Source organism: Carcharodon carcharias, chromosome 12, assembly GCF_017639515.1.
Source record: "Carcharodon carcharias isolate sCarCar2 chromosome 12, sCarCar2.pri, whole genome shotgun sequence".
Lineage (NCBI taxonomy): Eukaryota > Metazoa > Chordata > Chondrichthyes > Lamniformes > Lamnidae > Carcharodon > Carcharodon carcharias.
Window position 1 is genome coordinate 80,447,788 of NC_054478.1, and position 24,582 is coordinate 80,472,369.

Below are 24,582 nucleotides of genomic sequence, written 5' to 3' on the forward strand. Positions count from 1 at the left end.
TACCACCATTTCAGGCAGTGAGTTCCAGACCCCCCATCACTCTGGATGAAAAATGATTTCTCCTTAATTCTCCTTTAATTCTTTCACCAATTACTTTAAATCTATGACCCTGGCTGTTGACTTCTCTGCTAAGAGAAATAGCCCTTCCTATCCAGTCTATCTAGGTCCCTCATCACTTTATACAATTAAATCTCCCCTCAACCTCCTCTGGTTCAAAGAAAACAATCCCAGACCATCCAGTCTTTCATCATAGCTAAAAATCTACACTCCTGGCAATGTTCTCTTAAATCTCCTCTGAGCCATCTATAGTGCGATAGCATCCTTCCTGTAATGTGGTGACCAGAAGTGTACACAGTACTTTAGCTGTGGCCTAACTATTGTTTTATGCAGTTCTTGCATAACTTCCCTGTACTAATTTTCTGTGCCTCGGTTAAAGAAGGAAAATACCCTATATGCCTCCTTGACCATCTTATCTATCAGTCCTGATACTTCCAGGGATCTGTAGACATGTACTCCAATGTCTGTCTGTTTCTTTACATTTATTGGTATCTGACCGTTTATTATGCTCTCCCTTGCCTTTTGTGGCATCCCCAAATGCATTACTTCACACTTCTTCAGATTGAATTCCAGTTGCCATTTTTCTCCCATCTGACCATTCTTCCCATTGATATCTTCCTCACTGTCAACCACACTGCCAATTTTTTTGCCATCTGCAAGTTTCCTTTTTATTTTGTTCACAGGATGTGGGCGTCACTGGCTAGGCCAGAATTTATTGTCCCTAATTACCCTTGTGAAGGTGATGGTGAGCTGCATTCTTGAATGGCTGCAGACTATGTGGTGTAGGTACACCCACAGTGCTGTAAGGAAGGGAGTTGCATAATTTTGACCCAGCAACAGTAAAGGAACAGCGATATAGTTCCAAGTTAGGATAGTGTGTGACTTGGAGGGGAACATCCAGGTGGTGGTGTTCCCATGCATCTGCTGCTCTTGCCCTTCTAGGTGGTAGTGGTCACAGGTTTGGAAGGCGCTGTCAAAGGAGCCTTGGTGAGTTTCTCCAGTGCATCTTGCAGATGGTACACACTATTGTTGCTCTGCATCAATGGTGGAGGGAGTGAATGTTTATGGTGGTGGATGGGGTGCCAGTCAAGCAGACAACTTTGTCCCGAATGGTGTTGATCTTCTTGAGTGTTGTTGGAACTGAACTCATCCTGGCAAGTGAAGAATATTCCATCACACTCCTGATTTGTGCCTGGTAGACACTAGACCGGCTTTGGGGAGTCAGGAGGTGAGTTACTCACTGTAGAATTCCTAGCCTCTGACCTGCTCTTGTCGCCATAGTACTTATATGGCTAGTCCAGTTCAGTTTCTGGTCAATGGTAACCCCCAAGAATATTGAAAGTGGGAGATTCAGCAATGGTAACACCATTGAATGTCAAGAGGAGATAGTTAGATTCTCTCTTGTTTAAATGGTCATTGCCTGGCACTTGTGTAGCACAAATGTTACTTGCCACTTATCAGCCCAAGCTCAAATATTGTCTGGGTCTTGCTGCATCTACCAAGGACTGGTTCTGTATCTGAGTAGTCACAAATAGTGCTGAATATTGTGCAATTATCAGCTAACATCCCCACTTGTGACCTTATGATGGAGTGAATGCCATTGATGAAGCAGCAGAAGATGGTTGTGCATAGGACACTACCCTGAGGAACACCTGCAGTGATGTCCTGGGACTGAGATAATTGACCTCCAACAACCACAACCAGCTTCCTTTGCACTAGATTATGACTCCAACCTGTCGAGAATTTCCCCCTGATTCCCATTGACTCCAGCTCTGCTAGAGTTCCTTGATGCCACACTCGGTCAAATGCTACCTTGATGTCAAGTGCACCTCACCTCACCTCCAGAGTTCAGCTCTTTTGTCCATGTTTGAACCTAGGCTGTAATGAGGTCAGGAGCTATGTGACTGTGGCAGAACCCAAAATGAGCATCAGTGAGCAGGTTATTGCTAAGCAAGTGCCGCTTGATAGCACTGTTGATGACTCCTTCCATCTCATTACTGATGATCGAGAGTAGACTGATGGGGTGGTAATTGGCTGGATTTGTCCTGGGCAATTTTCCCTTGACCCCATTACCTCTAACTCCATAGGCTGAGGAGACTATACCTGGCTCACAGCAGGACACCCAGCAGGGCACCCAAAACAGGGTGGGGCCCTCTAGGTCACAGCCCTGCAGAGGACGCCTGACAAAGTCATGACCGAGAACAGTGCATAGCAGTCAGCAGGCTGCCTCCACCTCTGCTGTGGATGTCGGGGATGCACCCAGATGTAGTGGTAGGTTAGGAAAGTTAAAAAATATCAGGAGCGCAATGGTGTCATGGGTGTTCATCACATGTATATCATGCTCACAATTATAAATAGAATTGCACCCTTTTCACAAATTCTCTTGTGTATGCCTCCTTTTAATGATGAACTGTGTTGTTGTCAATCAGGTGCGACACCATCGTCCCTTCCCTGACTTCTCGCTGTTGTTGCTATCATGGGCCTCTCGTCCATGTAGTCTGCTTCCATTTCACCTCAGTATGTGCCTGTTCTTAGATCATTCCCAACATCAGAGATACCTCATCTTTAATGTAAAGTGTGCTTGTGGAAGGAACCTTGTTTACATATTTTGCAGGTCATGTCATGTTCATTCTTGGCTGTGTAAGATTGAGGCTGAGATGCTCATCCATCTCATCTGCATTATTGAAAAGTGAAGGTGTAGTTTAAAGGAGAGGTGTCTTAAACATGTGACGATGGGGCACATATCCTAGAACTCTAGGTGCTCTCTGTCATCTGGCAGTGTTTTCATGCTAGTAGCCCATACTCAGAGCTCGTGTGCGCTCCTGTCTGTGAAGCGTGTTTCTGACTTTCCAAGTGTGCATCTGCTGAGCTCACCAATAAAATACCTTGCCACCTCAATGTGCCAAAGCTCTGCCCCTCTCAGCCACATTATTGTCCTGGTGCTCGTACCTACAACCTTGCTGTGGTCACAAGTAGGGATGTAGTGCTCTGTGTCTCCTCATCTAGACACTCACCGAGGTCAGTGATGCTAATTGCAAATGGTGATTGTTGACGGTCAATGGAGCCTTTGCCCACATGGTAGCTTTAGTCAATGTTGAGGGGAGCAAAGGGATAGGAGCAAGGATGTACTGAAGCTGAAGTGTGCTCTTTATTAGCAATGATGTGTGACTTTGAGGGCTTCACAGTATCTGAGCATTTTAGAGTTCGCAATGGCCAGTGCCTCTGTTAAAGAGGAGGCATTTTAATGTCTGGCAGGCAAGTGTTTCAATGATGTCATCCTCAGTTAGTCCACATCCTTAGAAAGGTGAGGATAAATGCAGGCCAGCATCCCTAACTGCGGGTGCCAAATGTCAATGTGATTGAGAAGAAGATGACACAGAGCACTGAGTCATCTCTAAATGGATTGATACCTGCGAAACATCCTCGGCTGCCTTAGCCCAAGTGTCACCTATCAGTATCACCATCGAGCATACACAGAATGTATTGTCCCATTGCTGGAGATGGATCTCCTTGAGGCGCTTTGTCAAATTGAAGGCATACAACTACGAGCCCACTGAGGATAGTGGAACAGCTCCTGCCTCTTGTAGGCTGCCGTTGTGACTGGGATGTTGGAGAGACGCTTGAAGAGGCAGCACCTTCTGACCTCGGATGCCGGGACTCCCACCTCCAATTAGCACCTCATCTCAACGAGGACACATGCTCCAGAGGCTTCACCATCCTTCAAGGGATCAGGACAATGTGTGCTTGATGTGTAACTATTCACTCTCATTTTGAAGTGGATGGTTGAAATGAGAGGAATAGCAATGCTGGTATTCGTGTTAGCCAATGATGGAGGGCAATTGTCCAAGAGGAAACCCACCACAACTCGTCATCCTCCTTATGGAATCTGGTGGCTATGAGGGCCTCACGTGAACGCCTGCTTTGTCTGTCCCACCCTATGGCCAATTCCCCTGCAGCCTCAGCTTCCTCAACCTCAACCCCTTCGATGTACTCTTCATCAGAGGAGATGTGCAGCTCTGCCATGTTAGCCTCTGGCAAGTCCTCCCCCATTTGCAGTGCCAGGTTGTGAAGCGTGCAGCAAGCCACCATGATCCGTGAGACCCTCTGGGCTATGTTCTGGAGTGTTTCGCCAGATCTCCAGGCAATGGAATCACACCTTTAAGATGCCTATGGTAGGCTCCACCAGTGTTCAGTAGCAGCAGGATTCTGTGGCCACCACACGGGCGTCATCAACCATGCCCTTTGAGTGTACATTTTGTCACTGAGGAACCAACCCTGGATGCTGTGTGATCCCTCAAAGATGTCTGGGATCGGCGATCTATTCAAGATGCATGAGTCGTGGCAGCTTCCTGGGAAGCTGGTACAAACCTGCAGGATTTATTTATCATGGTCACAGGCCAGTTGCACAATGAGCAAGTGGAAGACTTTCCTGTTGATGTATTGGAGTGCCTGTTGACAGGAAGCTTTTATAGCCATGTGAGTGCAGCCAATGGCACCCTGCACCTGTGGGAATCTAGAAACCACTGCAAAGCCCAGTGCTCTGGCATGCTAATGTCTTTAACACAGACATTGCTTGATCTCTGTCGAAGTTCATGTAATTGTGGGCCTTGGAAAAGGGGGGTCTGTCACCTCCTGTATGTGCTTGTGCATGGAAGCTTGCAAGATCCCCCAGGGTTCCCCAGTGGAGCCCTGGAAAGAGCCACTCATGTGGAAGTTAAGAGTGGCAGTGATTTTCAGAGCAACTGGCAATGGATATCCTCCCAGCCCCCGTGGCGTCAACTCCTGCAGAATGCGGCAGATGTGCACCACTAGATTCCTGGACATGTCGAGGCATTGGCGATGCTGTCTCTCCCTCATCTTCAGAAAAGACATGTGTGTTCTGTATGCCCTTGGTCTTGTGAGCCGCCATGCACAATGTTTCTGTAAGTTTCATCAGGAGGGGGTCCTGCTGCCCATTGCTCATCAGGGTGAAGCTGCTCCTTTTGGCATGCCTGGTGCCTCCATTGCAATCTTCTCCTCCTTCTCTCCTGCCTGTATGCAATTAAGCAGGCAGCAATAAATCCAGGCTTCATCTTCCTGATAGTGTCCTCTGTGCAACACCAATGAGAAACAGACATGAGTCAGCATCAGCCTCCAAAGGTTTTATTTCTGTCGATGACTTGGCAGTGAATGCGGATTCAAGGGTTTGGATCCAATGTCGGCAACTATTCACCCGTGAAATCCTGAGACTTGAGGATTGCAGCTTCTCTTCTGTGGCCTGAGGCTTCTCTTCTGTGAACCTGCCAGCGCCAAGATTCTAACACAGACCTGAAACTTGTCCAGTCGCCCAATTGCTCGGGACTTCTTTATCGCTCTGGGGAATTTCCATGCTGTGAGCAAGGGGTTAATACAGAAAGAATGATTAGTGCCACTTTTTGGGATTAGTCTCGCATGAATACGCTTTGTAGCTTCACTCTCCTGGTTCCCTGCATTGCCATTGAAAGGCTCCTTACATGTTCTCAGCTATGCATCTCTCTTCATTTGGGAATGCACAGTTCAATGGGTGCCCCATTACTCCGCCCCCAGTGCAGTGCACCAGTCCTCTCTTTGGCCCTCGGAGCCCTCACCAGCAGAGTATCTCCTCATTTTAATTTTGTACTGCGCCATCGCTGCAGGTTGCAAGATGGGGATGCTAAGGTCTCATTACCAGACTGGCTTGGACACTCTCTGTCTGAGTGTGGAAATCGCTCCCATTATCCAGAAGGAACTTAATGTTCAGCTTAATGTGAGATTAATCCCAAAAGTTGGCACTAATCAATCTCCTTGTATTAACTCCTTGTTCATAATGTTCCTTAATGTCCCTCTCTCCAAGACCTCTCAATCCTCCCCCTGCATTCCTTGATCCCATCGTGATTGTGGTGGATATTCCTTTGTTACACCCTGAATATTTTGAGGTAGCTGTACCTATGCCCTATCCAGATCTCACCCCTTCCCACCTTGAGGCCGCACACACAGTGAAATATATACACATCCCCTGGCACCTTTGAAAGCCCCCACAGTACCTTTTCCCATCTTTAGGCTGCAGATGCCTCCACTGACTGAGTGTGTCACCTGCAGCCCAGTATGATGCCAGAAACCCTCTGGACCGATGCACAAGATGTTACGACCACGCCCTGCACACAACATGCTGGGCACGGCTGAGACTGGACCTGACATGCCCTTCCACTCCCTGGACTAGGACAAGGACGGTCTTTGCAAGCTCAACAATGTAAACTGAAGCACTTCTTCACTCAGCACTCCTCCCATCCTGGCCCCAGTTCGCTTATGTCATTCTATAACATACTCTCTCCCTATCCTGTCACAGAGGACACTTGCCCGCTGCACCCACTTGCCACTCATGTGTCTGAGTTCAACCTTCCTCACTCTTCCCCATCCCACCAACAGTGGAGCCCTTGCCCTGCACCCTCTTCCCCTGCCCCTAGCTAGACTCCCCCCTTCCCCAGCAGAGGCCTTGCCATGCAGCCCCTTCCCCTGCCTCTGGCCAGATTCCCCCCTTTCCCAGTGGAGCCCTTGCCCTGCACCCCTTTCCCCTGCCCCTAGCTAGAGTTCCCCCTTCCCTAGCAGAGGCCTTGCCATGCAGCCCCTTCCCCTGCCTCTGGCCAGATTCCCCCCATCCCCAGTGGAGCCCTTGCCCTGCAGCACACTAAAAGCCGCCCCTACCTTACCACTGGTCTGGTAGGTAGAGACAAGCCTGTGACACCCCTCTGAAAGCGATGTGGTGCTAACTGCAAAGCCTGACGCTGTGTCTGAGTTGCTGCGAGTGTTGCACAATGCAAGGTAGGCAAACGGAAAGTCACAAGAGAAGTGCAGGTTGCCAGGTGCACATCACTTATGTACCATTGTGAAATACATTGGTCTAATTGGATGCCTACATGCCCTGTTGATCCAGCTGGGGTGGGGGTGGGTGGGGGGATGATTCCAGCAAGCAGCCTTTATGGTGATATGCAAATGTATTAAAATGACATTACCGACAGGCCGCGGCCCACCATTGAAGGCTGGAGGGGATGATTGCAAACTGGTTTTACGACAACGTAAAACCTATTTTTGGCCTCTTGCAATACTTTCTGCTCCTGCCTGCCATCACGTCCGCCATGATGCCGGCCACAGGAGGATGTGAAAAATCCCGGCCAATGAGTGTCTGTTGATGGGATTAGCACACTCCAGGACCTCTGAGTTGGTGACCATATCTCGCCAAGAGATGCCAAGGATATGTCAGAGACAGTGGACAATATCTTTGCTGATGAACTAACCCAGGTTTAAACCTCAAAAAAGAAAATGCAGCAGAGAACTGCCATTGCCCTGCTAGCTATGTGTCTGATGGGCCAGTGTGGATGAGGGAATGCATGCATACTCCTTTACTTCCTATTCTTCCTTCATAAGACCACCTGGCTAGCGGAAGTCGATTCTCCTGCTAGGACAGAAGCTTCTGTAACAGAAGCTTTATCCTGGGGCTATGAGGCAGTACAGTTTCTGTATGTTGCCATGTGGAGGCACAGCTGAGGACTTGCCGAGGAGAGACTTACACATTCAGCTCTCTTTTTCTCCATTGCTGCTAGCCAATGGTGAGGGCTGAAAATGAGAAGCAAATTAGCACACAAATCATTAAGACTTAATGATTTAATGGTTGGAACATTAACAAACTCAGGAACCCAAAGGGATATATACCCTTTGTCAAAGCCAAAGTGGAGAGTTGGGAGTTGTGTGACATGACCCCCCGAGCTGGTGGAGCCAGTAATATTGTCTTGTGGAGCTGTAAAGCTCAGTCTACCATCTTCCATTTACCAAGCAGCAGCACATAAAGGAGGCTCTTTCCAGGTTTGAAGCCTGGCCCCATCTAATAGAACCACTACATCTTTTGTACCATCATCTACAAGACTGATTCATCTCTACACCCCTATCTCATTGTGGAAGTTATCTCTCCTGGAAAAGTGAATTATCCAGCATCAGGTCAGCCTGATGACCTCAATGAAGGAATACATTGCTGGACTTTGATTCTGGAGTCTGGACAGACATGAAACAATAATTATTTTCTCTGTGGTCTTTGCACTGTAAATCTTTCTTTCTCTACCCCCCTCTTTTATTGAATGAGTGAAAAGGAGGCAAAGTTGCTACCGTCCACCAATGTTTGCATGCAAATAAACTAACCCCCTGAGTTCATCCTATCATGAGTTTGCTGTGGGGTTATCAGTAGAAGTTGGTTCATACTGAAAACAAGGGGTTGGGAAATAGGCCATGGCTTATAAAGGAGGAAGCAAATCAAAAACACCTCTCTGTTTATGGATGGGTGGCAAGAGGAGAAATCAGGGCTGTTTAAATTAAGCCCCCTTCTGTCTGTAACAGAAGCTTTATCCTGGGGCTATGAGGCAGTACATTTTCTGTATGTTGCCACATGGAGGCACAGCTGAGGACTTGCCGATGGAGAGACTTACACAGTCGGCTCTCTTTTTCCCCATTGCTGCTAGCCAATGATGAGGGCTGAAAATTAGAAGCAAATTAGCACACAAAAACAAAAAGTACGTTAGCCGTCTTCACCCACACACTAGACGCATCACATTGACTTGTTGGACACACAAAGGAAAATTAATAAAGACTGACTTCCATTTATTTAATATGTTTCAAGCCATAGGATAGCTCAAAGCCCTTTGTAATCAATTAAGTGCTTTTGAAGTATAGTTACTGTTGTAATTTAGGAACTGCAGCAGCTAACAGCACAGCAAGTTACCACAAACAGCAATGTGAAAATCACCAGATACTGTTTTTTTTTGTTGTTGATTGAGGGATAAATATTGGCCAGAACACCACTGATAGTTCCCCTATTCTTCTTTGAAATAGTGCTACAGGGTCTTTGACATTTACCTGAGCGGGCAGATAGAGCCTCAGTTTTACACCTCATCCACAGGACAGCATCTCCAACTGTGTAGCACTCCCTTTGTGCTACTCTGGAGAATTAGCTTAGATTTTTGTTTCAAGTCTCAGGAATGAGATTTGAATCCACAACCTTCTCATGCAAAGGCAAGTAAACTAGCAACTGGCCCATAGCCATAGCTGGCATTTTAATCTAGTTCTCCCTGTTCACCAGACCCAATCAAGTTGGCCAACAATTGAAGGGGAATTATCCAAAGTTTGGTCTCTACCCCTGTACTGATCAGGTTGAGGAACATTTTGGGGTTCTGTTAAAGTGAATAAACCAGAACTGAAAATGATGCTTTATTGTGAGATCTTTATAGCTGCAGTTCCCACAGGAGTCACTTTGTGGCAGCACCATTCTGGGTCCAATCACTTATGCGAAGCAACTGCTTTAATTTGTCTTAACTATTTTTTGGCCGATCCCTTGAACGCTACTTGTGGACCCTAGTGGGGGGGCCAAGGACTTCCGGCTGAGAACCCATGACTCAGGGGATAGCACAGAGGTGGGATTTGCACATGGTGCAACACTAATGGGCAGGAGTCGTCTATCAGCCAGGCAGCCCAGACTGCTGCTGCCCATGCTGAGGTGATGCTGTCCACAGCCAGACCTCTCCCAGCCCAAAGATGCCTGAAGTCATCTGCAAAGGCCATCTGCAGTCACCTCCACTGAAGGTCAGCAGTCTTCCACCAACCATACTGCAGCCATGGGTAGTACGATGTAGGAGCACGAGGACAGGCAAAGGCACACAGAAGACACTCACTAAGGGAATGCACAAGGCTGATTAGTTGACTTTTGTATGCAACATGGAATGAATCGATTTATAAATTTGGTTTACTGTGTTTATTTTGTAGTGGCTTTTACTTTGCATTATGGCCAAGTGGACACCATGATGGTCAGTAATAAAGTTAAGGTAAGATGTGAAATTTAATACAATAGCAAAATGCTGTGGATGCTGGAAATCTGAAATAAAAACAGAAAATGCCAGAAATACTCAGCAGGTCTGGCAGCATCTGAGGAGAGAGAGAGTTAACATTTCAGGTCAATGACCAACATTTGATGAAACCGCATTTTCTGTTTTTATTTAAAATGTGGAACTGATGGTGAATGGGGAATTAGGGTTGAGTTACTAATAACACACTCTGAGTTCTTCATGGATAGCACAGCCAGAATTGGGCTGCCTAGGTTGCCTCTTCTCCTCCTCCTACTCCTTTTTCTCCACTTGCTCCACCTGCTGCTCCTCCTCTTCATGTTCCTGATTTTAAGCTACTTACCTGTTTAGTTAGTGGCAAGGGCTGGCCCCCCACGAGGGTGAAGTGTGCAGCATGCAACAGACCATGATGAACTTTGACACCTACTCTGCTGAGTATTTGAGGCTTTTCTCAGCCTGTCCAGGTGGGGGAGGCATTGTTTCAGCCAATGGTCTGCTCTATCACATTTTATGTGGCAGCATGGCTCTCATTGTATGCATGCTGTATACATGAGTCTTTGGCTTGCACACCAGAGTCATCAGCCACATGGTCAGCCTTTGTCATCCAGTGACCATCCTTTGGTTTGCCCTGGTTGCTCAAATGCAGAGTGAAAGCATCATGACTGCTGCCAGGATACCGGGCATTGACCTGCATGATTCTCTGTGCTTGGTCAAGCATTAGCTGGACTTTGAGGCAGTAGAATTCCTTTCGGTTGCAATATAGGGGGAAAGTTAGCAGGTGGCACCCACAAACCAATGGACATGCAATCAATGAAATGCTGGACATGGAGAAGGCTCCAATCTTGGAGTTGTGTGCACACTCCAATAGCTTCTCTCTGGCAAGAGGGAATTAAATATTATTACCGTTTAATGAATAGCGTGCCTCAGTGCCTTCCCTCATTTAGTAGTGGATGGAGTACTTTGAGATTTTGCAAGTACCTCAACTCTGGCCTGGAAGGACCCAGGCACATAAATGTTCATTGCCATGCTCATACTCATTGCCACTGTTAACGTGGCCTGGCCCTGTTGTGAGGTTGCACCTATGGCTGTAGTATGTGGTTGATTTCTGCGAGGACATCCCTACTGAAACCCAAACATCACACACATTGTTCCTTGCTGGGGTTTAAGTAGGAGAATTGCACCCTGAACACTCTGGCCAGATACAGTCTCATGCTAAGAACCCTTCTTCCCCTCATCTTCCTCCCTCCCTCTTCCAGCAGTTTGTTCTGTGTAGTCTCTGTTCATTCTCCAAGTTATTATCTATTCCAAGGGGAATACTTACTAGTGCACACATATTTGAAAGCAACTTGTTTATGCAGAAGCCTCAAAGTCAGAAAAACCTCCTTGACACCTGCCACACACTCCCTGCAGACCATGGCAATTTGAAACAACTAGAGAAAGCATTTGTAGAATCGAAGCACCACCAGATGAAATCAACCAGCAACTAACCTATAAGTAGATGATGATCCATTTAAATAAAGCTGGTGAACATGTGTTCAACTGTGCAAAGTTAAAGAAATGCTTTAGCTGGAGTGGTGAGCACCAAACTGATACCACTGGTATTAAATCAGTTATGCCTGCTACTTCATGTCACAATTTGCCTGCTCTGCGTACTTCTGGTGGCTGTTCACTGTATACTTGCGCTAATGCCCTCCCCAATATGGTGGCTAGCATAACTTTGCTGAAAAGGTCCACACACTGCAGATGATATTTTGGACAGCAAATGGCATCTGTAAGGCTCAAACAATGGATATTTCCAATCTGAGTTTAGCTCCATAGGGCTTTGCACAAGGATAACTTTTCATACTCAATATTCAGTATAAATAATCGTCAAATGAAGAGTGATGAAGGACCTTGGTGAAGTAAACTTTTCTTTGTATTTGGCCTTGCTATACTTTGTCATATAAGGACAAAACCCAGAAAGTTAGACTGTATGAGGTCATTCATATGGTAGTTCCAAGGACTGGATCAGGTGGATAGGGACCATGAGTGCATTGGGCAAGGGAAGGTAGATTCATGAAGCCAGTTTCTTCACTGGCTCCTTGGAGAACCAAATGCACTGCTCTGTAAGGCTGAGGTGACAAACTGCTTCATGAACATCCTTACGTGTGACACCTCCTCCTTCATCCACTTATAACAACTTGTGCAGCTCTCTACTGGCTTTCTTGCTCCTGCTGCCCTCCTCATGTTGCAGACCCAAAGACAGACCGAAGAGTGCAGATCCTCTCAAAATTCCCTGTCAGAGTTTGGGTCAGCCAGATAGCCAAAAATACTGTCAGAATTTGCTAAAACATTCTCCAGTTGCCTATCAAGTCCAGTAACTTACCATAATGGAGATCTGTATCCCTTCAAAGATCCATTTCTGCAGCATGCTTCCCAACTATTAAGGCAAAAGCTTCCTGACCTCACGCGTGAGGATGTTCATGCATCAGTTTGCCAGCTCAGCTTTACAGAGCAGTGCATTTGGTTCTCCAAGGAGCCAGTGAAGAAACTCTCATGAATCTACCTTCCCTTGTCCAATGCACTCATGGTCTCTATCCACCTGATCCAGTGCTTGGAACTACCATATGAATGACCTCATACAGTCCAACTTTATGGGTTTTGTCCTTATATGATGAAGTATAGCAAGACCAAATGCAAAATAAAGTTTACTTCATCAAGGTCCTTTATCAGGCAAAAACTTCCTGGTCAAGGTTAAGACCCAGAAAATCACAGGCCAATTGTAGTGAATGGGCCTGTATTCAAGTGCAGGACCCTAATTTTAAATGTAAAATCAATGCTACACTCGTGTTCTCTCAGTTCTAGCCCCAGCATTGTTATCAAACGTACTGACAAGGATGGTACTGTTGTTGTCTGGCATAACAACCTCTACCTTGCTGAGGCTGATTGCCAACTCTCAGACACTTCTCCTACATCCTCCTGGACCATGACCATGCCCATGATCCCCCCCGAACATCCAGGACTGCCACTGACCTCATCTCCTCTCGAGATCTTCCCTCCAAAACTTCCCACCTCATAATCCCCCAAAGCAGAACAGCCTGCTTCTTCTTCCTGTCCAAAATCCATAAACAGGACTGACCTGGTAAACCAATTGTTTCAGTCTGGCCCGGCCTCACTCAACTTATTTCTTCCTGTCTCGACTCTATTTTTTATCCCCTTGTCCAGTCTCTTCCCGCCTACATCCGTGACTCTTCTGTTGCCCTAGGTCATTTCAAAAATTTCTAGTTTCCTGGCCCTAACCACCTCCTCTTCACTATGGACATCCAGTCTCTCTACACTTCCACCAGGATGGCCTGAGGACTCTCTGCTGCTTCCTTGAACAGGGACCCAGCCAGTCTCCATCCACCACCATGACTCTCTTCCACCTGGATGAACTTGTTGTCTCATTCAACAATTTATCCTTTTAACTTCACTCACTTCTTCCAAATAAAAGGTGTGGCTATGTTACTTGCATGAGTCCTAGTTATGCCTGTCTTTTTGTGGGGTATGTGGAACATTCCTAGTTCCAGTCCTACCCAGGTCCCCTCCCCCAACTCTTCCTCTGGTACATTGATAATTGTATTGGAGCTGCTTCCTGCTTTCACCTGGAACTGGAAAAATTCATCAATTTTGCTTCCAATTGCAACCCTTCTCTCACATTCATATGGTCTATCTTCAACACTTCCCTTCCTTTTCATGACTTCTCTGTCTACATTTCTGGGGATAGGCTGATTGGTAATATTCATTGTAAGCCCATTAACTCCCACAGCTACCTCAACTACATTTCCTCACAACTTGCTTCCTGTAAGGATTCCATTCCATCTTCCCAGTTTCCCTGTCTCCGTTGCATCTATTCTAATGATGCAACCTTCCACGCCTTTCTTCTTCTCAACCAAAGACTCCCCTCACTGTGATTGACAAGGCCCTCAACAGTATCTGACCCATTTCCCGCACTTGTGCTCTCAAATCTCCCCTCCCTCCTAGAACTGTGATAGGATTCCCCTTATCCTCACTTTCTACCCCACCAGCTATGAGGTCGGTGGTGCACAATTAAGTGAGGATCCAGCAGTGCAACGTCCATCAGACAACCACGCTGTGAATGAGTTCCCCTGCTCTGCAGTCCCCTGCCATGCACTTATCTCTCCATGCTTTCACAGGCACATCTGGGAAACAGTCAAGGGGGTCCATGACCCAGCTACGCAACTCAAGCCCCGAAGAAACCTCAGAAGAAGGATCTGATGACACCCTCATTGAAGACCCGTCACAGCGCTCACCCACACTCCACCAGTGCAGAGACACACACCTTGGTGGTGTTAGGGGGAAGGAAGTAAGTAAGAATTTATAGTAAGGGAGAATTTATTGGAAAGGAATGAATTACTTAAAATCTCCAGGCGACCAGGGCTACCAAGCACATTGGCAGTTAAAGGTTACCAGATGAACCTTGCACAGCTTAGGGCCTGCAAACAATAGAAAGGCCTTGAGAGCCGGACTGCAGTCAAAGCATTGGCAATAACAACTAAGATTAAGTGTGCTCTTCAACAGATAGGGGAAGAGCAGATGGTCCCAGCTTAGATAGGAGGGAAGGTCTCTGCCTGGGTGAAAAATAGGAACATACGATGCATGTACCTGTTACCAGAGATGTCTGTTTAATGTAAACTTATATGTTGATGAGATCGGAATCTGGAAACTGTTCTTGTACGTGACCAATAATGTATAAATACGTTGAACCCTTGTAATTTAGCAGAGTGCTATCTCAAGCTCCATTGAGATGGTTCTCCTCTTGTAATTGCTCAAATAAATGATCATGACCTGTACCTGAGACTCCTGTGGTCTGTTTGTCAAAGTGACCACAGTAGGACCTAGCTCTAGAGTAGCTTCAGGGTCACAATTTGATGAGCACATCGTACTGTCTGATCCTCAGCAGGCAGTGGCAGGGATTTCCAAGGTGTCCAGAATTCAGAGGACTGCTGGAGACCAGAAATCTGCTGAGCTTGAGTCAAATGACGAGCTTCTGGACTAGGTCATACCTCAGTTGCTGGAGCTCCAAAAGCAAGCTTGGGAACATCAGGAAGGGATGTCCGCTGCACTCCTTAGATTGCAAAGCATGATGGAGGATTCTGCCCGCTTTCAGTCTGAGGTGATTGCACCAGCATGCCAACGCACCAAGGTCACCTCTGGTAGGATGGCTGCCGCCATGGAGACCTTGGTCCAGGATATCTGTCCTGCACTGCTGCGTGGGCTAAACTCCATCGCTGACACTTCAGTTGGCCTCCAACAGTGTGTATGCGAGAGGGGTGCAGAGCAGCTCCATCTCATTCCAGCTTCCCCTTCTCCTCAAGGAGTCATCCCGGGGCCCTCAGGCACCCAGAGGGAGGAGGATCAGCAGGTGCACAGCCTGGGGCCATCCACCCAGGTGAGTCTGGAAGCGTGCAACTCATCCGCATACCCTCTTCCTGTGAGCCCACAGCTTCAGCTCCACAGTCTAAGGAGGGCCACTGGCCCACAGCAGGATCTCAAAAGCAGGTTGGGCCCTCCAGGTCTCGGCCCTCCAGAGGATGCCCATCAAGGTCATCATAGACAGGGCATAGCAGTCAGCAGGCTGCCTCCACCTCTGCTATGAATGTCGGGGAACACGAAGTTGTAGCGGCAGGGTTAGGAAGATAAAGAAGATGTAACTCTTCCAAGTCAAAACAAATAAACTAAATTAACATAATTTATAATTATACAATTATAACAAAATAAAATAATCTTAAAGGGAAACTGCAAAAACAAAAGACAAAATTTAAAGGAATCTTACAAACATTAATTACAACATACAAAATGTGATTAAAGGGGTCGATAAACACCCCAGTCCCCGTGGTGCCCACCAGGCACAGAAGGCCTCGATGATGCCAACAGACACCGTGTGCTCCCTCTCCAGGGACAATCGGCCGTGAACATAGCCGCGGAAGAGGGCAGACAGTTGGATCAGACGACCCCCTCAATTGCTAGCTGCCTGGACCTGTTAATGGCCAAGCCCAGGAGCAGGTTCACAAGGAGGTCCTCCTCTCTCGCGGCTCCCCTCTGCACCGGGTGCCCGTAGATCAGGAACGTGGGGCTGAAATCCAAACAAAATAACAATATAAGGTTCTTCAAAGAAATAAAAAGGGGGTGCAGCCTACAACAATTATCATATGCATGGTCCACGGATTCCACAAATCCGCAAAAGACGCAAGCATTTTGGGGTCTGTGAACCGACACATCTTACGGTTGTATGGGACTGCTGCATGCAACACCCTCCATCCCAGGCCCCAATGAGAAGATGTAACTCTTTTTGTTATGAAGCAAATAAAATAAATTAACAAATCAAGGGACAAAGTAAAAGCAGCCCCTTAAAGGGAAGCTGCAAAAACAAAGGACAAAATTTAAAATAAACTTACCAACATTAAATCAAAATGTGATTAAAGGGGTCAATAAAACAGCCCAGTCCCTGTGGTGCCTACCAAGCATGGAAGGTCTCGATGGTGCTGACGGACACCATGTGCTCCCTCTCCAGGGACACCCGGCCGTGAACATAGCTGTGGAAGAGGGGCAGACAGTCGGGTTGATTGACCCCCTCGATCGCCCACTGCCTGGACTTTTTAATAGCCAACTTGGCCAGGCCCAGCAGCAGGTTCACGGGGAGGTCCTCCTCCTCCTGGCCCCCCTCCGCACCAGGTGCCTGTAGATCAGGAACGTGGGGCTGAAGTGCAAACAAAACAACAGTAAAAGGTTTTTCAAGAAACTAAAAAGGGGGTGCAGCCTACAGCAACCAACATATGTGTGATCCATGCACTCCTCAAGGCCGCAAAAGATGCAGGCATCTTAGACGTCCATGAACTGACACATCCTACGATTGTATGGGACTGCTGCACGCGACACCCTTCATCCCATGCCTCCAATGAGAAGATGTAACTCTTTTGGAGTTAAAACAATTAAACTAAATTAACAAAATGAAGGACAAATCAAGCACATCCCCTAATTCAGGTCAGCTATAAAACTAAGGACAAAGTTTAAAGGAAACTTACAAACTTTAAACCAAAATGTGATTAAGGGGGTCAATAAAACACCCCAGTCCCCGCGGTGCCAACCAAGCACAGAAGGCTTCGAGAGTGCCGGCAGACACCGCATGCTCCCTCTCCAGGGACACCCAGCTGCGAACGTAAGCGCGGAAGAGGGACAAACAATCGGGCGGGACTGCCCCGTCGATCGCCCGCTGCCTGGACCTGTTAATAGCCAACTTGGCCAGGCCCAGGAGCAGGTTCACAAGGAGGTCCTCCTCCTTCCCGACCCCCTTCCACACCGGGTGTCCATAGATCAGGAGCGTAGGGCTGAAGTGCAAACAAAACATTAATAATAGGTTTTTCAGATAACTAAAAAGGGAGTGCAGCTTACCACACCCTATATATGCATGATCCACGGACTCCACAAGACCGCAAAAAGGGCATGTGTCCTGAGAGCTCGTGAACCTATGCATTCTACGATTATAAGGGACTGCTGCATGCAACACCCTCCAACCCAGGTCCCCGATAGAAAGGGGGAGGACACCTCCGTAGAGGGCCTCCCATCAGGGGTCTCCGCCGCCGGACGGCAACAAGGCATGCCAGGGCGTGTCCGGGCGGCGGTCAAGGGCGAGAAAATGGAAGGTGTGCAGCAGCAGTCCGTACAGAAAGCTCCTCTGCGCCATGCCAAATGGCACAGAAGGCATGTCCCCGAGGCGGCTCATATTGCGGGGCACCAGCACCCGAGGGAGGGTTCGGAGCTTGGGTCCAATGTGGAATTCTGTCCGAACAGGGGAACGCTCAGACAGAAAACCACCGCGCACCTGGGCCACCTCAAGACCCAAAATAACATCGGGTCCGAGCACGACCGTTCTCAGGTCTTGGATGGCATCGGCTGCGACTTGGACACTCACAGACGCGCGACACGCCAACTCCTGTGGGAGCATCCAGCCCAGTCCTCCGCCACCCAGCACATCTCCGATCCTGGTCACCGCTGCAGCCGCAGCCCTCCTCTCCGCCAACCATTGAAAAGGACGGAGGGGCTGATTCCTGAGCAATGAGAAGATGTAATTCTTTTGAGTCAAAACAATTAAACTAAATTAACAAAATTAGGATAAATCAAGCACAGCCCCTAATTCAGGTCAGCTGTAAAACTAAGGACAAAATTTAAAGGAAACTTACAAACTTTAAACCAAAATGTGATTAAGGGTGTCAATAAAACATCCAAGTCCCTGCGGTGCTCGCCAAGCACGGAAGGCCTCGAGAGTGCTGGCAGACACCGCGTGCTCCCTCTCCAAGGACACCCGGCCGCGAACGTAGCCACAGAAGAGGGAAATGAGAAGATGTAACTCTTTTTGGAGTTAAACAATTAAACTAAATTAACAAAGTGAAGGACAAATCAAGCACAGCCCCTAATTCAGGTCAGCTGTAAAACTAAAGACAAAATTTAAAGGGAACTTACAACTTTAAACCAAAATGTGATTAAGGGGGTCAATAAAGCACCCTAGACCCTGCGGTGCCCACCGGGCACGGAAGGCCTCGAGAGTGCCAGCAGACACCATGTGCTCCCTCTCCAGGGACATCCGGCCGCGAACGTAGCCGCGGAAGAGGGATAAACTATCGGGCGGGACTTCCCCGTCGATCGCCCGCTGCCTGGACCTGTTAATAGCCAACTTGGCCAGGCCCAGGAGCAGGTTCACAAGGAGGTCCTCCTCCTTCCCGACCCCCTTCCACTCTGGGTGTCCATAGATCAGGAGCGTGGGGTGAAGTGCAAAAAGAACATCAGTAAAAGGTTTTTCAAGTAACTAAAAAGGGAGTGCAGCCTACAACACCCTATATATGCATGGTCCACGGAGTCCACAAGACCGCAAAAAGGGCATGGGTCCTGAGAGTTCGTGAACCTATGCATTCTACGATTATAAGGGACTGCTGCATGCAACACCCTCCAACCCAGGTCTCCGATAGAAAGGGGGAGAACACCTCCGTAGAGGGCCTCCCATTGGGGGCCTCCACCGCCGGACGGCAACAAGGCACGCCAGGGCATGTCCGGGCGGCGGACAAGGGCGAGAAAATGGAAGGTGTGCAGCAGCAGTCCGTACAAAAAGCTCCTCTTTGCCGTGCCAAAAGGCACAGAGGGCATGTCCCCGAGGCGGCTCATATTGCGGGGCACCAGCACCCGAGAGAGGGTTCGGAGCTTGGGGCCAATGTGGAATCCTGTCCGAACAGGGGAACGCTCAGACAGAAGACCACCGCGCACCTGGGCCACCTCAAGACCCAAAATAACATCGGGTCCGAGCACGACCGTTCTCAGGTCTTGGACGGCATCGGCTGCGACTTGGACACTCACAAACGCGCGACGCGCCAACTCCTGTGGGAGCATCCAGCCCAGTCCTATGCCACCCAGCACATCTCCGATCCTGGTCATCCCTGCAGCCACAGCCCTCCTCTCCTCCAACCATTGAAAAGGACGGAGGGGCGGATTCCTGAGCAATGAGAAGATGTAACTCTTTTGAGTCAAAACAATTAAACTAAATTAACAAAATTAGGATAAATCAAGCACAGCCCCTAATTCAGGTCAGCTGTAAAACTAAGGACAAAGTTTAAAGGAAACTTACAAACTTTAAACCAAAATGTGATTAAGGGGGTCAATAAAGCACCCCAGTCTCCACGGTGCCCACCGAGCATGGAAGGCCTCGAGAGTGCCGGCAGACACCGTGTGCTCCCTCTCCAAGGACACCCGGCCGCGAACGTAGCCGCAGAAGAGGGAAATGAGAAGATGTAACTCTTTTTGGAGCTAAACAATTAAACTAAATTAACAAAGTGAAGGACAAATCAAGCACAGCCCCTAATTCAGGTCAGCTGTAAAACTAAAGACAAAATTTAAAGGAAACTTACAACTTTAAACCAAAATGTGATTAAGGGGGTCAATAAAGCACTCCAGTCCCCGCGGCGCCCACCGAGCATGGAAGGCCTCGAGAGTGCCGGCAGACACCGCGTGCTCCTTCTCCAGGGACACCCGGCCGCGAACGTAGCCGTGGAAGAGGAAAATGAGAAGATGTAGTTGCACAGCCTGAGCACGGGTGTTAATCACTTGTACATAATGTTCACTATTGTAAATAAACTTACAAGAATGCCTCCTTGCCTATGGCTCCTTGCTCTGATGAGCAGAGTTCGAGTCATTCAGATGTGAAACCTTGGTCCCTCCACAAAACAAAGAGAGGTGTTTCAGTCCAAGACCTCTTCCCTGTGTTTTGCACAACCTTCTCAGCACACTGGTGTTGCGCCTTCACTGTCACTGGTCACATCAGTCATGCATGCACCTCAATGGGGCTTATTATTGCTGCCTGAATGTCCTGGGCCAGTGGCACAGAGTTCCATCATTCTCTCTGTGTGCTCTCAGCATCTTTGAGGTGTGGCTGGCTCCCGCCTCAGCAACATCTGTGTTCGGTGACAGTGAGGTCCTGAAGGGTTCAGCTGACGAAGGGTGCCATAGGACCAGGAGAAGTTAAAGTTTCCCCGCTGCATCTCCATGATATGACCCTGTTCACACAGCGCAAGCCAGGTGCCATCAGGCAGACAGGAGTCAGACATTCACATTAGCTAACGAGGATCTACAGAGTGTCCCTACTGCATGTTGTCATCATTCTCCAGGAATGGAGGCACTATAGGCATCTGCTGCATCACCATGACAGGAGCCTTATCACAGAGGGTCGTGTGCTGCCATTAGCCAGACTGGAGTCAAACATTCAAAGGTGCAATGCAAGGATCTATGGTGTCTCCTCACGACATGTTGTCATCATCCTCCATGAATCTAGCAGCTATGAGGGCCTCCTGAGCACACCTGCCTCATCTGGCGAGTGCGATGACCTCATCGCCGGCATCCTCGCCTTCGATGACCTCCTCACTCACATTCTTGTCGATGTCCTCCTCATCAGAGGAGACATGCAGTTCCTCCATCTCCTCCTCAGCCAGCACCTCCCCCCAATACAGCGCCAGGTTGAAAAGGGCACAGCATGCGACGATGATGCATGACACCTTCTGTGGACTATATTGCAGAGCTCCACCAGTCCAGGCACCGGAACCTCATTTTCAGCATCCCGATGGTTTGCTCCACCAAGTTGCGAGTTGCAGCTTGAGCCTCATTATTTGCTCTGCTGCAGTCTGAGGCCATCGCACAGGGGTCATCAGCCACATCCTCTGCAGGCAGCCCTTGTCCCCAAGGGGCCAACCCTGAAGTTTCTGTGGACCCTGGAAGATGGATCTGAGAGCTACTGAGAATGTAGGAGTTGTGGACACGCCCTGGCAACTGTGCACAGATCTCTAGGGTGCGTTTGTGATGGGTGCACACCAGCTGAACATTCAGCAAGTGGATGCCCTTACAGTTGACTGCTTGTTGCCATGAAGATCTGAGTGCCACGTGAGTGCAGTTGATGGCATTCTGCACCTGTGGGAAACCTGAGATCTGCGCAAATCCCAGCGGTCTTGCTTCCCGCCTTTCCCGAGCCCAGCAAAATGCACAAAGCTGTGTGCCTTCGTGAATATGGCATCTGTTACCTCCTGGGTGCACTTGTGTGTGGAGGTTTGCAAGATCCCACAGAGGTCACCTGTGGAGCTCTGGCATAAAAACTGAACAGTGCAGTCACTTTCATGGACACTGGCAGTGGCTGCCTTCTGTGTCGCTGTGGTGCCAAATCCTGCATCAGGTGGCAGATATGACCGACCAGCTCTCTGGACGTGCGCAGTCTTCGGCGACACTGGTTCTTGGTCATCTGCATGAATAGCAAGTGCTTTCTGTAGATCTTGGATCTAGCTAGGTGTTGATCAGTGACAGCTCGCTGTGGCTCTTCAGTGGCATGCACAGGAGCCCCAGTAACCCCTTCTTCCAGAGGGTGATGCTCCTCCCTCTGCACAGCCAGGCATCTCCGTTGTTCTCTTCTCCTTTGTCTCTGCTCTCTGTAAGCCATGAGGCATACAGCTAGGCCACCAGGCTCCATGCTCCTGATGTATTCCTGCTGCAGGATGAAAGAGAGAGATGTATGGGTTAGCATGGGTGTACTAAGAACCCCACTTGGTTAAGTCTGAAGGCCCCTTAACTGCATCCCAGAGAGTGCTGGCCACCACTTGGATGGCCAGAGTTTAGTGCGCTGCATGGCTGTCCGAGACCCCACCCTCCTCCACCCCAATCCATCCGGCTGATTGGCTGCAGCTTTGCCCACTGGACTGCATGCTGTGCTCTCAGCTCAGGCACAGTCATTCTCCTAACACACACTGCAAGGCAACGCTGTTAGCTTGAACCATGGCACTGGTCTAAACCGGGATGGTGACATTACAAGGGTCTGTGAGCGCCTCCAGCTGTAAGTGCTCCATGGCCAGCCATCCAATCGTTCTGCAGTCTACTAAAACACTCATTAGTTTGCAGTCTGTGTCCAAGGGGTGAAAAGCTCTGGAGCATTTGGTGGCACTTTGATGCCTCTGCGTTGCTTAAGTGGGCAGTTAAGCTGAACTCTAAGCAGGTCAATGTGGCTGTGCCTGATCTGTCTCAGCTGCAGAGGAATGGTCACTTTATATAAGGTTTGCCTAATGCGCAGCCGATTCCCTCTCGTCCACCCCGCAGGTGCTTGTGCATTACCATCAGAACATACTGACTTGCGCCCACCCTCCCCACCCCCAATTCACATCAGACCGTGCTATTTGTGGAAAACTATAGTATGGTCAAGGACAATGGAGTGGGGCTAAGTTAATAGGTATTTTGGAGAGTTGCTATGGGCCTAATTGCTTTTGTGCCCTAAATTTATAACTGAAGAGATAACTGGAATTTTATACAGTAGAGATTAGCACCGTCAATCTTTATGAACATAAGTATTGAAGTAATAACTTCAGCACTGAAAATAGTATATTTCTCTGCCCACTGCCTTCCGTATGGTATTGCATTGATTCAGCATTTCTTACCTTCCCCGTGCAGAGTTAGTGGCTATAGGAATGATTCAGGATTGTGATGGTAAATTCAAATTATACACTGATTCAGCGCTCTTCCAAAAAGCAAAAACACCTGCAAGTACTGGAAATCTGAAAAGAAATTAGCAACGTTAGAAACACTCAGCATGTCAGGCATCGGGCATTGATGTTCTGGGTGGAGCCCCTTGTTTTCATGCTCTTCTGAAGTTGGGTAAAACATTGTTTGGAACAGGGAGCCTAATAAGTGGAAAAGTTTTCAGTGTCCCAGTATTAATAATCCTGTTAGGAAGGCAATGCGTCAGAAGCAATGTGCACCGCAGTGGCAAATCAATGATTAATACTGTAAGTCGTAAAAGAAAATGAAATCCTCTTCGTTTTGTTGGTCCTGTAAATTGTCATGACCTCAACCTCATTATCGCAAAGTATCTAATTTGTCTTAAATGGTAAACGTTAAAATAGTTACACTCCATTTTAATGCGGGTATTATGCAATGCGAATACTTTCAAATTGAGTTTAAATGTCTTCAGCTAAATACTCAGTACTGCAGTGCAATTGTTCAAAGCGTGCACTGATCCCAGATGGCAGCTCAAGCAAGATTTATTGCGGGATGTTAGTACTGCTTGTGTAGTAAAGTACTGGAGCAACAAAACTCACACCGGGATGCTGCCGAGATTTCATTGCGGAATGTTTAATTTTGCACTTGTTGCACAAATCCCGAAAGACGGCCTGGTTAATGATAATTCGGCAATACATCAGTATCTACCACCGCCCCCTGCTGTCAGCGCCCTGCAGCAGCTTTCGTCCTCTTGTTCATCCCCTCTCTATGATATAGACAGCTGCCGTGGCCACTCGATTGCACACTGCACTTTCTCTTTATCAAGCACAACAGCTTCTCTCTTGCTTCGGCACTCTGACGTCAAGCCTCTATTTTTTGCTCCCATCTTTGTAGGACTGGAGTGTGCGGAAATGGTTTTACCATCCCCGACCGAGCCAGCAACCACCTCCCATTGACTCGATCACCCTCTTATTTGCTGAGAAGTGTTTGCAGCTGCTGAGCCCATGATCTCCCCAGCTATGGTAGCTGTCCATACCTCGTCCCAATCCTCAGCATCTACAGAATGGATCGCATGCCTGGATAAAAGGTAGGAAATGTCAGCTGGGAGCCCTCAACACAGGCAAGGGGTTGGAAATACTGCGTGCGACAGGGATCTCTCAGGATGAGTTCTCTTTTTCCTCCCTAGAAAATGAAATCAAGCAAGATCATAACAAAGACGTTTTAATGACTTTGGACTAGCCCACAATAACAGGCAGATGGGTTGGGAGACGGTTACGCGACTCAGCGATTGCTACAGATTTTATCCCCCGAACTCTGAATAATATCAATATTTTATATAATACAATGCAAGCGATTTTCCTTATTTCTTAATCAGACGCGGTTAGCTGCTTATTTGAAACGCACAAGTGCCGCGATAGGAGAATATTGTTAGTTTATATATTTATACCCGTAATCATTTAAATACCACATGTATCAAAGCTCTATTTAAATACTTATTTTTAAAAAGCGATACCGGTAATTTTTGCAGAGAAATGTTACATACTTTGATTTTTTTTAGGATTTTATTTTGAGTATGTTCATTTCTGAACCACATGTATCAGTG

The 24,582-nt window shown here is 48.0% G+C and overlaps 1 protein-coding gene across 1 annotated transcript in view; it reads left to right on the plus strand.

The window, feature by feature from the left end:
* Positions 1–23,954: 23,954 nt before the first annotated feature.
* Positions 23,955–24,582, plus strand: part of rapgef4a (Rap guanine nucleotide exchange factor 4a) — a 336,945-nt gene continuing 336,317 nt past the window's right edge. Inside the window, exon 1 of the mRNA XM_041201514.1 lies at positions 23,955–24,066. Coding sequence (XP_041057448.1) covers positions 23,984–24,066 — 83 coding nt within the window. The 5' untranslated portion in view covers positions 23,955–23,983. The remainder of the gene's footprint in view (positions 24,067–24,582) is intronic.